This window comes from Hyposmocoma kahamanoa, unplaced genomic scaffold (genome assembly GCF_003589595.1).
Source record: "Hyposmocoma kahamanoa isolate Upper Pololo Valley unplaced genomic scaffold, ASM358959v1 169, whole genome shotgun sequence".
In the NCBI taxonomy this organism is placed as follows: Eukaryota; Metazoa; Arthropoda; class Insecta; order Lepidoptera; family Cosmopterigidae; genus Hyposmocoma; species Hyposmocoma kahamanoa.
In genome coordinates this window covers 2,346,104-2,359,916 of record NW_020653611.1, presented here as the reverse complement: position 1 = coordinate 2,359,916, position 13,813 = coordinate 2,346,104, and the positions used below count along the sequence as shown (strand labels likewise).

Genomic DNA, 13,813 nt, shown 5'->3' with positions numbered 1-13,813 from the left:
AAGTGACGATGAGGAGCGTGCACACCTAAATAATGCCTATTCACTCTCGCTTTTGAAAAAGCCCAAGTTACAGGTTCTGTTGAACCAAACAGATTACTATACAATAAACTTCGCAACGTTTTTTTTATCTCTAATAAAAAATCCAACTATAGCTACGGTATTTCAAAGTTTTACTATCGCACCGTACGCGAATAATGGAAGTGTCGTTTCCCTGTCACGTAAATTCTGCTCAGTATTTCTGTAGTAGTAGTCTTACTTGCACCTGCTATAAGCATTCAATTTAGGCTTTTACTGTTACAGATGTAGCTCGAAAACGAGATTCCGTCGGCGAGAAATACTGTTAGTTCTGGCACTACAGGTACACTATAGATACCTGGAGCAAAAGTCACATTCCAGGAAAATGCCACATATACGTGCGGTCAATTACTGCGTTGTCACCCGGCCTGAGGCCAAACGCCTGTTTAGGACCGCGCCTATATGTGAGACACTGTATGGATTTTTAATATATTATAAAAAGATAGTATACTTCATTATAATTAGCAAAACAAAAAAAATTCATTATTAATTGCCAATAAATAACTACATGCAACGTACTACAAAATCATATTCATCACGACGATATCATTAGTATAATTTTTTTATAAATTAACGAAAATAATTGTGTCATTACACAAGTGTCTTTTAAATAAAATTTCGAACGTAACGAAGCGTAATATTACAGGGACACTACAGGGTTGACAACTTACATATGGACCCTTGATATACTGCTAGTTTCACATAATTAACTTCTTCAACGATTTTGGCCAAAATATTCATGTTGGTGACAATTTAAGTTCTAAAGAAACATGTTATGTTGTAATTATTTTATAGTAAATAAAAATATTGATACCAACGATAATAAGCTCATGTAACAAATTTATACCGCACAAATATACATACAGGGTGTAAAAAGAAATCGATTTCATAATCAATAATGTCTCAACCAAACAACGACACCGATTTCTCGATCTCAAACTAACTAGGGAATTATGAGTCAACTTCGGGACACTGCCCAGCAGTGGCGAGGCGTTCATAAAACTCGATTCCCACCGGCTTGTCTAAAATTTTCCGCGTACCTATTACCATTGGCAGCGCGCATACCCTACCACTTAAAAAAAAATTATTCAAAATATTCGCTATCAGCGCAAGATAAGCCGGCGGATCGGCGAGTTCTATTTCATTCATGAAATCTATAATCGCGCTCCCCTCAAAATATACGAAATGCCGGCTGAAAAGCCGCAATAATTCGAGTTATTGTCGAATAGCGTTCACTTAAATTTAAACCTTATGCCAACACATTATAGTTTAATTTTTTTTAACGTCAGAATCGTTGCCAGATGTAAAGTTTCTTAAAATAATGTAGCAAAATTATTATAATTGCAAATTGATACAAAAATGGTTAATTTCTATTTTGTAAATCTTTACGATAAATAATGTTACATATGTATCTATATTTAATTGGGTGTGTCTTTCTAATAGGACTACGTAACGAATGTATGTAGAAGGTCATGGTAATTCATAGGTAATTAAAATAGCAACACGTAGCATTTATGTGTTTGTCTACATACTTTCGTGTCGCGACGGGCAGCTTAAAATGTAAAATTACTTTAAAAGCTATGATTATTTTATGTATAGAATAAGTTATCCTGTGAAATGAAGTAAACTTAGTATATTGTGTCCTAATAAGTGTTGTGCTTAAATGTCGCCACGCGCCTTTTTAACGGGAAAAGAAATTTTGTTTAAAGTAAGTGTTCTTTGTTTTAAAAAAAAAGTTAAAGCTTCGGCTTTAACGAGGACAAGACGCCTCGCCACTGCTGTCCAGAGCACAAATTTAATATAATTCATTTTCCAAGTTGGTTCTACCGGGAATCGAACCCGATACCTTATCCAGCGGCCACAACTGGGCACCCAGGATCGTCAACTCCATGACTATTTTACAAAATATAGGGACTTAGTGATATTAAGGGAATGGAAAATTTCTGCCTAACTAAAATTTCATGCATGTTTTCATATTTATTACAGGTTTAAATGTTTCTTACATTCAGCATTTTAAAATATAAATATAAAAAGAAACAATAATGTGCATTTATATTTGTGTATAAGTGAAAATATGATTCATACGCTGGCCTAAAAAAAGCACCATACATTGATAAAACATTATTCCATAAAGTAATATAAAAAATAGAATATGATGTATTTTATTTGGGAATGTGATTTCTTAATGTACGACTAAACCGATATGATATAACATACTTATATTTGCAAATTTTGTCTATTGATATGTAATTTAATTAATTCTCAAAAGGGCGTCAGCATTATTAAACGATGAAGAGTTCAACGCAGTTCAGCTTATCCAACAAAACGAAGCTACAACCAACAAAACCGGACCTTCTAGTTACCACACACAGTAGAAGCCAGAGTCGATCAAATTAAAATGGTAATTGACTTGAGAGTATTGTAAACTAATATACGTTGAATCTTGCAAAACAAAGCCCTCTCTACACACAAGGTTTTCAAGAAAAAGAAAGTATGTCCTTTATGACTTTACATAAAGGACATACACTACCATATTTGACAGGACGCTACGGAAAGCTGCAGCACAAAACTGGGCATCCACACGAACCCTAAGTGCTGGCAAGTGAGGACGCCATCTTACTCGTTACATAGTGCAGAGCGCAGTTAAAATTAAAAAATAATGTAGTTCCATCTGCTTCTTGAAACAACGTTGGTAAAATGGGATCAAAGTATAAATTTGAAACTAATTAACTTGCGTTACTAACATTGAAGTATTAAGTAGCAATATTAATATTATGCTTTGAAATTTATTCACTTTATCTAGAATGTTAAATGATAAATCTTAATAAATTTGTATCAAAATATCGTTGAAAAGCGATTTCTTTTTGGCATTAGCTGCCTTTTTATGAGGGGTCTTTCATTAGCCTTTTCCTCAGAAGAAACCCGCGTGTAATCATTGGACATAGGGTTAAATAGGAATCTCTATTGAACACCATATCAATTTGTTCTTTAAAACGAAGTAAACGATTTGATTTATAAAAATTAACAATTTTAGGAGGCCATTGAACAAAACGAGCGCATACAGAGTGCTAATAAATTAGATACGAATGTTTCTAATCAGTTTGAAGTAAAGATAGCAACAATAAGTTATTTTTTTTTTTCGAAAAATTTAAGGACAATATAATTACTAAAGCTATTCAAATATTTTCAATGTCATCTTTTGGCACGTTTTAACTATTACTGGCCCCTTCACTACTAAAATAAAAAATAAATAAAAATTATATTTGGACAGAAATATAAATTAGGTTTTCTGTAAAGTTTTGAACTAAAATTTCAAAACGGGAATAAACGCGATTGAACAATTTAATAGGTAAGCCGACAACTTACCAATTAAATAAAAAAAATTATTCTCGCTGAGTCAGCCTACCCATTAATTTGACCGCCGTTAGTGCAACCTGGCCGAAACATCGAGGTAATAGATAGGTGTGCAAATATCTATTAAATTGTTTGACAACGTTTATTCCCATTTTCAAATGTTAGTATAATGCAAAGGCAACAAATTTGTAATTGATCCTTCTGTGGTGAATTGACGGCCCTAAAATTATACGTAACAATTTATTAGCACCTTATATAAATGAACCCCTATCCCTTAGTAGCAATGTATCAATCAATTTTAATATATGTAACGGGCCTACCTACACACCTATTTACATTATACTACATTTTGTGTGGTTAATAATTCTCCTATATTATTCTCCTTACTTACTAAATCTTTTTCACATAGTAAGGTAACGTTTGATAAATTCCATTTGACGTGGCAATAATTCAAAAAAACAATAGCGAAACCATATTTAAAAGAATTCTCTAGCGTCTTCTAATGTCATAATTACAAGTTTGAATAAAAATAAATTCATTAGCTTTTTTAAATTATTCTAAAGGTCTGTCTAAGTCTGGAAATAAAAATCATATATAAAAGAAACTCAAATGACTAATTAGTATGTAATCGGACTGACATCTACAATTGTTAGTTTCTTAATGTTGAGCGAAATCTAGCCGCAAAAAAAACATATTTTCAGTACCTGCGTATAGATAGGAACTACTTTATTATAAAAAATAAAGCTGATAATTTCTTCTCCAACCATACCATGCGAGAAAGTGATAAAACCGACAAAAAAGTTCCCGATATCAGGGATAGATGGCACGTATCACAAAAAATAATTTGTGTGCGAGTAGACATTAAACTCGCTTTCTGATGGCTTAACGTCATGCCTTTTGACCATATCATTATATAATTTCCTCTGTTTAAGGCTTTTCTGCAGTTTATTTTGATATAATAATACACCTAATATTTTGTATTCAATTATGTAAAATATAACCTCCAAAACTTCAAACTGGGAACATCTTTAATTTCAAACTTCTCAGAACAGTAAACCCAAAACCAAATTTGTTCACGAGTTTTAACATATATAAAATTTAATTATATGTATTTTTGTTTATGTATAACTGTCCCTCAATGTAACAAAATAATAACTGATAGCATGAAATCGAAATGAAAATGTTTTGTACAAAAACGTTTGTTCCAAATTACTGAAAAAATATTCAGTCCGAATTTGTTTAATTAAATCGATAATTGTAGTGATACATCTCTAGAATAGTCAACGTCGGCTAGGTGCTACGTGAAAAAGATTATAATTGAAGTGTGTGGAGAAAAAAATAGAGAGAGGTATAGCATAATGTAAATGCGGTTGAATCGCTTATTCTGACAATACCAAAATTGACCTACAAATCACGGGATATTAGTGCTCCACAAGGCGGAGCGTGCTAGCAATAGCTACCGGGGTATATATTCCAGGGGATACCACGCCACAGTTTCTTCACGTAACGGCAAATTGGCGAGTGGTATCATGACACCGCCGAGGAATTGATTTTCTTGCAAGGAGTCGTAATGCCATACTGTCGCCTGGAGGCTTCGGTGCCTGATGACGTCGATAGGTAGTCTGTATTCTAGCATCTCCATGAATGAAGGATGTGAATTCCGCTTCAGGACGCGGGTCTTGCGCTTCGTTTCTTTGGTTGGATCTGGTAATAGATACACCTGGAAGTAAAAGATGGCATATACTAACAGTTAAACATTGTAATAATAATAATAACGCACACACTCAACATAGCCCCGCACTAGAGAAACCCTGTGTCGTGGGTGCCATGGACACACCCATAGACAACCACAAATTACACCCAAACTCACGAGAGGAATAAATGTAGGCCATAGAAATATTTCTCCCGGCCCGGGAATCGAACCTGGGACCTCTGCGCGGCAGTCCGGAATGCAGTTTTAAACAAGAGATGTTGATAACCAAACGGTTTGCGCTGTGGGCGCTGGATAAATTAGTTCTTCCCTATTTTAATTATTTAGTAGTAGACCTACCAACAAATGGACGTCGGGTCTAATACAAAAATCACGAAAAAATGTCCGAAGTTAACCTATACAAACGGAGTGACATGTAACGAAATGTAAAAAACTAAAACATTTAATTTAAATTGTAACATCATTGCAGTACTGCCTAATTTTGCTTGCAACAATTTAAGTGCCCAAAAACACCATATTCAGCTTCTACTGGAAATTTAACAAAATCCACCATTTTGCTTCGACTGACCATTACTTGATATTAATTAATTTTTATACATATTATTATGTCCAATTTTGTACAAATCACTTAAAGAACTAATAAAGAGTTGGGCAGATACAAACATACAAATATTACTACAAATGTGAAAATAAGCGTGTACTATAATAAATGTACCGATATTCCCACTAAACGTAAACTCAAATATCCGTAATTCCGTAAACCGATTTATAATAAAACCGTTACGCTTTCATGTAATTTTAATGCTTTTCAAAAAGACAAAATTAGTTTTTATTTTGTAATCTTCCTAAAAAATACATTTGACATGAAAATTCGAGCTAACCTTATTTCGGGCAAATGCATTTTCTGACTTCTAATAGGTAATCCCAAGCCGTAAAACGAGTACAACAATATTTTGTTAGTTATTGCTAACGTTTAATTAAAAATCATTTTAAAAATAAGATTAAAATCAAAGCGACTCTATAGTTTCTTTGTTCTAAATATTTCAATCGCTTGTGGTTCGAACAATTGAAAATGACCAAGAAGTTTATATAAGCTTCTTGAAATTGACGTTATTTATATATATAATATATATTCGTAAATAACGTATTAGTATATTCCATCCTTTGCGCATGCAATGTGTAGAAAAAGGACAGTTAGCTATTTGATTATTTTGTGTGCTTTTGTAATTTATATTTACGCTTCATTTATATATAAATTAAATACTATAAAACTGTACAAAATAACATTTTTAAATGAGAACTATGCTAACACAATATATTTGTTTAGTGAAAATATGATACAAAACCCTGTTTTTACACTTTACTGCAGTAATTTTTACCACTTATTATTATATGATACTGCATGATTGACAACCGCGCTGACAGTCGAACAAACGAAGACTGTTGCGCGATTGACGCTCTGTATGTCATTTTAACGCCCTATAGATGCGGACACTTTTAAACGCGAACCCGATGTCCATTTATTGGTAGGTCAATGGTAACAGTAAAGCTTTTTGTGAAAGAGTTCGTCCAGGGAAGTACTGATAGCCGTGGTGAATGTGCACCGACCCCACGGCGCCGACTCAACCGGCGAGAGGTAAACCCGAGGGGGTTTTAGTGGGGTAGGCCCTCCAGTATGGAGGGAGAGTCCCCACATAACCCCTGAGTCTCCCTGAGCTCAGGGGTATCTATAAAGGGGTATCTAGCACACGCCTGGGGTAAAAAACGTAACGTGTTAATGTTATATAATGAAAATTGGATTTATGTATAATTATAAAGAGTAGTTGAATAATTAATTTTCATATATCTTTGAATCTGTATAGATTGCTGTGTTAGCCAGTAAGTATGGTGTATACGTTTACCTTTAAACTTTGTAACGTATTGTACATTTGCCATTGTTGTATATGCATCACGTTGGCTCTCCTATATAATAAATAAATAATCAGAAATATTAATTAAACAAAAGCTGAATAGTATGTTGCTAGTTTGACTGCGCTATATTAAAATGAAATATGTGATTGCGTACCTTGACGTAGGGGTTGGGCGGCAGACCCTGTGGTGTGAGCGCCAGCGACTGCGCGTGCAGGATAAGCACGGCTAGCACGCCTCCCGCGTACTGCACCGACAACTTCAGCGACCCCGAGCCCGTCGATTCCGGCTCCGCTGGCTCTGCGACAACGTAATACAAAACGAATCACCCTAACGCGTAATTCTCTATCTTGACAGTCAGTCAAAATGCCGAAAGATCTTTAACAAAAACAGGAGAATTTCGACAACTCGATAAATCAGTTGGTAAGAGCAATAAATACTACGGTGCACTATGGTCGTGGGTTCAAGTCCCATCGATTTGAAAAAGTTTGTCTATGAGTTCGATCTTTGTATTAAATAATTATAATAAAAACTAATGGAGTTACTTTACAATAAAATCTCAATAATACATAAGCCAGTAAAGGTTCAGTGAGAAATATCATGTAGTATACATGTCAAAGTCTATTGCTATGTTTTCTTTTTTCATACATCGAGGGGTTCGACGCAAAACCTATCTAACTCATTACAGTGTATTTTATGCACTTTTCAATGGTAAAGAAAACTGGCCCAATCCAAAATAATTCCTTTCTTGACTTATTACTGAGATTTGTTCTGGAAAAGACAAATTTTATTGTGAATGGGACACCGAGCTTTTCATTGGTTAAAATAATTACATAACAATATGTAGATGGTCTACGATATGTCAATTTTGTACGCGGTAGATACGTCTAAAGGTGTTTTAACCCACCTTCCTAGTGAATTAAGATGCTTTTGAGATATCGCACTATTCTAGAAAGCCTTCGATACAGGGTTTGTAGAGTTTCTGTGCTACATTGCTGGACTGCCACGCTGAGGTCCCGGGTTTCGATTTCCGGGCCGGGAGATATATTTGTATGGCCTATATTTATTTCTCTCGTGAGTTTGCGTGTCATTTGTAGTTTTCTATGTGTGGCCATGGAACCCGCGATACAGGGTTTCCCTAGTGCGGGGCTGTAGTAGTGTCTATGAGTGTATGCGTTATTATTATATTATTTATAAATCTGATCCTTACACTCCACTATACAAAAGAGAATGAAAATTATACTATTGCATGGTCTCATCACATATACAAACTAACATGCACTTAGGTATAATTCTGTGAACACGGCGATCCAGTTAAGCCATCTGCTGCACTTTGCTTTAAATAACTCCACCGAGACACTACTCAGGGGAAGATTTGCCACCTTATACATTTAATATATACTTTTTTATATATACTTTTAACTTATAGAAAGTCTTTCTCTGCGTGCTACACTACTGTTTCAACTACACTACATCTGCCGCAAATGTACTGAGCTACTGGTCTATACAACTATAATTAATTAGATACCCAAAATGTACTTAATGTATGCTTCACTTTTTCTTGCTGTTTATTATAGCAAGGGATGTCTTTTGTTTCTAAAACAAAGGTCACGTGGGGTAAGAGGCGGAGGAAGGCGAAGGAGAAGGAGAGAAGGAGAGAAGGAGAGAAGGAGGAAGGAGGTCACTCTTTTCCGGGTGTTCACGGGACTTGAAGCCTTAATTCTTAATCTGAAGAGTTTAGCATTATATTAGTCGATAAAACAGACAAACAAATTAGTTCCAACGATTTTAAAGAGATGTCAATACGATGCTCAAAATACATATGGAAGAAAAACAAATTTGGCAGTTGGCAAATCTTGAGAACAAGGTATACATTATCTTTATAAGTAATACAATGACTGTTCCCCTTATCCCATATTTTGGGAGAAGTGGAACGTCAGCACAATTTGCAAGTTATCGCGCAAATACTTCGTAAGTATTGACTTCAGTCTAATGATTGTTAAAACGTGTGAAGCTGGATAAACAAAGGCAAGGTTAGTGTACTTCGTATCTGTCTAAAGTTTATATAAGACTTTATCTGTTCAACAATAGACTCAAAATAAAGTTTATTTTTTATTATATCAAATGACGGGACGAACAAGTCGTGCGCCTGATGGTAAGCTACACGCCTGTCCATAACAGTTGCAGTGCCACTCAGAGCTTTAAATCGCAAATCTCTGAGGGGCACTGCCACTACGCCCGCCCGTCACCCTGAGACATGAGTTGACGAGTCCCATGTGCCTGTAATGTCACCAGCACCCTTACCCATCAAAACCGAAACGCAGTTATGCTAACATACTGCTCGGTAGGTAAAGTATGTTCCTATTACCCCACCTATCGTATATTTACATTAATTTTACTAAGCCACACTGGTATTACTTTATTCACCCCGGGAGACCACATGAGCCCGCTTTCCGTGATTCTCTGCGTTTGAATTTTTCGAATTCTATATTTGGCATTTGGCGAGGTGAATTTCACACTGGTTTCACGTGAAACTGTTAGCGTCATCAATCATCATCAACAACAACTCATTTATACATCCCACTGCTGGGAACGGGTCTCCTCTTAGGCGAGGGCTTAGGCCATAGTCCGCGACGCCTAATACGGGTTGGAGACTTCACAAGTCTTCCAAAGGTAGTGAACCTAGAAGGTTCACCGTTGAACGTCGAATTGCCGATTTCATCACGATATTTTCCTTCAACGAAAAGCTAACGGTAAATTTCGAAAACTTCGATAGGCGAGCCAGAATTCGACCGACCGTTAGGCACGTTTAGGTTGTCGGTCTTATATTAGATAATCCTACTATTGTAATATGTACTTATCTCGCTTTGTCAAACTTTTATCGAATAAAAAGCATTCCATAGTTGACGGTATTTTCCCTTTAGCGATAAGAAAATTCCGACATTTGTTTACGAATGAATCATAGAAAATGGCTGCAAAACATAAAAAAGTACATACAATAAGTAGTAACGTTGAGTCATACACTTCCTGAAGTGATTTATCAGTGAGAAATTAGATCTGTCATTCATACTGGAGCTTGATTGTGTACATTCCGCTGATAAAAACGTTGAGAAAAACGACTACTCGTATTTCTGATAAGTCACAACTTACAACGAGATAAACGTTAGCAGAGTGTATAGATAGCCAATGAACGCCACGTGCGTAATTTTCTTTTTCATAACAAATTTCGTTATTTTATGATCAAATTATTTATTCATATATATATTGCGTCACATTGGTAATAATAGGGGTTAAAGTATGAAATTGCCGATTTGTACTGAAAATCTAATTGTTTATTTTTTAAATTTTTAACAAATTTATTTAATCAAAATAGTTGCCATTATTATCTATACATTGCTGCCATCTAATGGGAAGGTTATTAATGCCTTTGCGATAGAACTCCGACGATCTAGACTGCACAAACTGTGTGAAAGCATTTTGTACTGCCTCCTGGGAAGAAAACTTCTTGTCACGTAGATAATTGTCCAAACCACGAAAAAAATGGTAGTTCGTTGGAGCAAGGTCTGGTGAATACGGAGGATGACGAATGGTTTCTAACTGCAGTTCCTGAAGGGTCAAAATGGTTTCTCGTGCTGTGTGAGGTCTCGCGTTGTCGTGGAGCAATAATGGTGAAGATCGATTCATGAGTCGGGGCTGTCTTACTGCTAGTTTTGTCAACATGGTTCGGAGTTCGGCACAATAGACATCTGCCGTTATTGCTTGACCAGATCGGAGAAAACTATAGTGAATAACACCATGCTGAGACCACCAAACAGTTACCATTACCTTTTTATTGGTAAGTTTTGCTTTAGGACACTGTTGTGGCATTTGACCTGGGGTCAGCCATTGCATTTTTCTTTTCCGGTTATCATAAAGAATCCACTTTTCATCACATGTTACAATTCGATCCAATATTCCTTCATTTCTGTACCGGTTCAACAAGGCAACACAAGTTTCAACATGCGTTTCTTTCTGCAGATCAGTCAAATCATGAGGCACCCATTTTTCGTATTTTTTTATTTTATTGATTTGACGCAAGTGAGTCAATATTGTGGGTAAGGTAACGTTAAACCATGCCGCTAATTCCTGGGTAGTTTGACTAGGATCGGCTTCCACTATCTCTCTTAATTCATCGTTATTCACCTGTGTGGGCGGTCTTCCTCGAGGCTCGTTCTTTAAGTCGAAATTTCCATCACGAAAGCGTTTAAACCAAAATCGCACGGTGCGTTCATTAGTAGACCCCTCTCCAAACGCAGCATTGATATTGCGGGCTGTTTCTGCCGCGTTAGTTCCGCGTCGGAACTCGTATTCAAAAATCACTCGAATTTTCGCAGTATCCATCTTTCTTGTCTAAATTGAATAACAAAAACAATTGAAAGTCGATACTCAAATGTTTCAAATTTAAATAAAAAAAAAATCACAGAAACCATTTGAAAAAAGTTTCATTCGAAAACCTCAAACCATGAAAATTCTATGAAAATTCAAAGAACCTATTGCAATAAAACGGCAATTTCATACTTTAACCCCTAATATAAAGATTGTAAAAGTAATATAAAGTACAGCCATGTAACCCTGCAGGGCATTGCAATGTATGTTTAACTTAAATTAAATTTATTTTTATTTTTTATTTTATTTTTATTTTTTTTTATAAAAAAATAAAAATAAAATAAAAAAAAATAAATTAAAAAAATATACGCAATACCAAATAAATGTAAAATTAAGTTAAAGACCCATAATAGTATCACAGATTAAAACATACATTCGTCTATCGATTACTATAACAGATTTTAAATATCATATAATAAAATATATTTATCATATATAATCTTATTTATTAACATTACATCACATCTCGTCTTTGTTCTCGAAAAATTCTTGATATGTATAAAAAAACATTTTTGAAAAATTACTTCCAAAGTATAATATTAAAGATTCTATCGTTAAGCTCATTTATATTGCTTTTGAGAACATTATTATAAATTCTTGTAATCTGTCTTTTTTGAAGATGGAGTAAAATGACATTCGCAGGGTTGTCAGTTTTCGTAAAATTTTAAGTAATCATATAATTATGTAGTTGTTGTCGACAGTTTTATCGATAGATTGTGAAAGTACTAGTGAATGTTGTTAAAACGTTCTAATGATTACTAATTGCGTTATTGTATTCTTTATTCTTATTTTGACAGTTGTTCTATACTATCAAAAAAATTTTTAGTCATACAGATTTTAAATTTTTATTGAATTGATATTCAATTAAAAATAATTGAATATCAATTCAATAAAAATTTAAAATACAGTGAATAGCGACATCTCTCGCCAGGACTGGCAACTGTAAACATATCTAACTGGGTGATAAAACTTTCATAGATGTCTTATAGGTGGCGCTACGACTAAAAAGTCGTTGAAAAAACCAAATACAAAGATACGACCCATGCACTTAGAAAAATTCGTGAGGTCCGCTGGTTCGTTCCGTAGCTTAGTTGGTATAGCGTCTGGCACGGTAAGCTAGAAGACGTCGGTTCGAATCCGGCCGGATAGAAGGAATTTTTTCTGAGTGTTCGATCTTTGTATTAATAAATATAATATACAGATTTTAAAAATAATTGAATATCAATTCAATAAAAATTTCAAATACAGTGAATAGCGACATCTCTCGCCAGGACTGGCAACTGTAAAGATATCAAACTGGGTGATAAAGCTTTCATAGATTTCTCATAGGTGGCGCTACGACTAAAAAGTCGTTGAAAAAACCAAATACAAAGATACGACCCATGCACTTAGAAAAATTCGTGAGGTCCGCTGGTTCATTCCGTAGCTTAGTTGGTATAGCGTCTGGCACGGTAAGCTAGAAGACGTCGGTTCGAATCCGGCCGGATAGAAGGAATTTTTTCTGAGTGTTCGATCTTTGTATTAATAAATATAATATACAGATTTTAATAATGACAGGTGGATTTGATTACGTTGTATATTAAATTCAAATGAAAAACTTTAAAATATGTCTCCTATTTGTATTTTTATACACATACTTCTAAATTTAGTGTATGTATTCGGAAAAAGCTGTCTGTATTTTCTTAAAAAAATACTCCTTTCTAGGATGTAAATCGAAGGCAACGCGTGTATGTTATTTTGGAAACTATCCTACACGGAATTGCATTAAGCTTGTCAAAATTTTGTCCGCGTAACAAGTTACCTAATTATGCCGCCAAATCGTAATGTTAAAATTACTACGTTCCGGTTTCGAAGGGTGCTAGTGAAATCACAGGTACATGGGACTTGTCAACTTATCTCGCAGGGTGACGGGCGCAGTGGCGGGTCTTAGTGATTTAAAGCTCTGAGTGGCACGCAACAAACAAGGAGTGTCGCTTATCAAAAAGCCTACAACTTATTCGCCCCGTCACTTGGTGTTATTAAAGAATCTCAACCCGATTATGCATTAATAAATGTGGTGCCCACCTAATGCAGAATATAAGCGCTATTTAATTTTCTACCTGCGTTTTAACATCACTTTTGTTATTGATAAAGTACCGTATTCTAATATTGTTCCGAGATAACGAAGTATAGTCAGTTGAATAAAATGATTTCATCGTTAAATAATGATAATATAACAAAGATAAGATTATACAAAACGATAAGTAAGATATTAATAGAAATATGCATTGACTGGCAATTCTATGGACGTCGAGTCCGCACTAAAAAGTGTCCGAACTTATAGGGCGTTAAAATCGTATA

At 34.9% G+C, this 13,813-nt stretch overlaps 1 protein-coding gene across 5 annotated transcripts in view; it reads right to left on the bottom strand.

Annotated features, from left to right (window-relative positions):
• Positions 1 to 2,975: 2,975 nt before the first annotated feature.
• The window catches only part of LOC113225693 (phosphatidylinositol 4-phosphate 3-kinase C2 domain-containing subunit alpha), a 73,087-nt gene continuing 62,249 nt past the window's right edge, over positions 2,976 to 13,813 (bottom strand). For all 5 annotated transcript variants that reach the window (XM_026458075.1, XM_026458079.1, XM_026458080.1 and 2 more), the window contains exons 30-31: positions 7,206 to 7,348; positions 2,976 to 5,149 (exon numbers count right to left, since the gene is read on the bottom strand). In XM_026458075.1, coding sequence (XP_026313860.1) covers positions 4,886 to 5,149; positions 7,206 to 7,348 — 407 coding nt within the window. In that variant the 3' untranslated portion in view covers positions 2,976 to 4,885. The remainder of the gene's footprint in view (positions 5,150 to 7,205; positions 7,349 to 13,813) is intronic.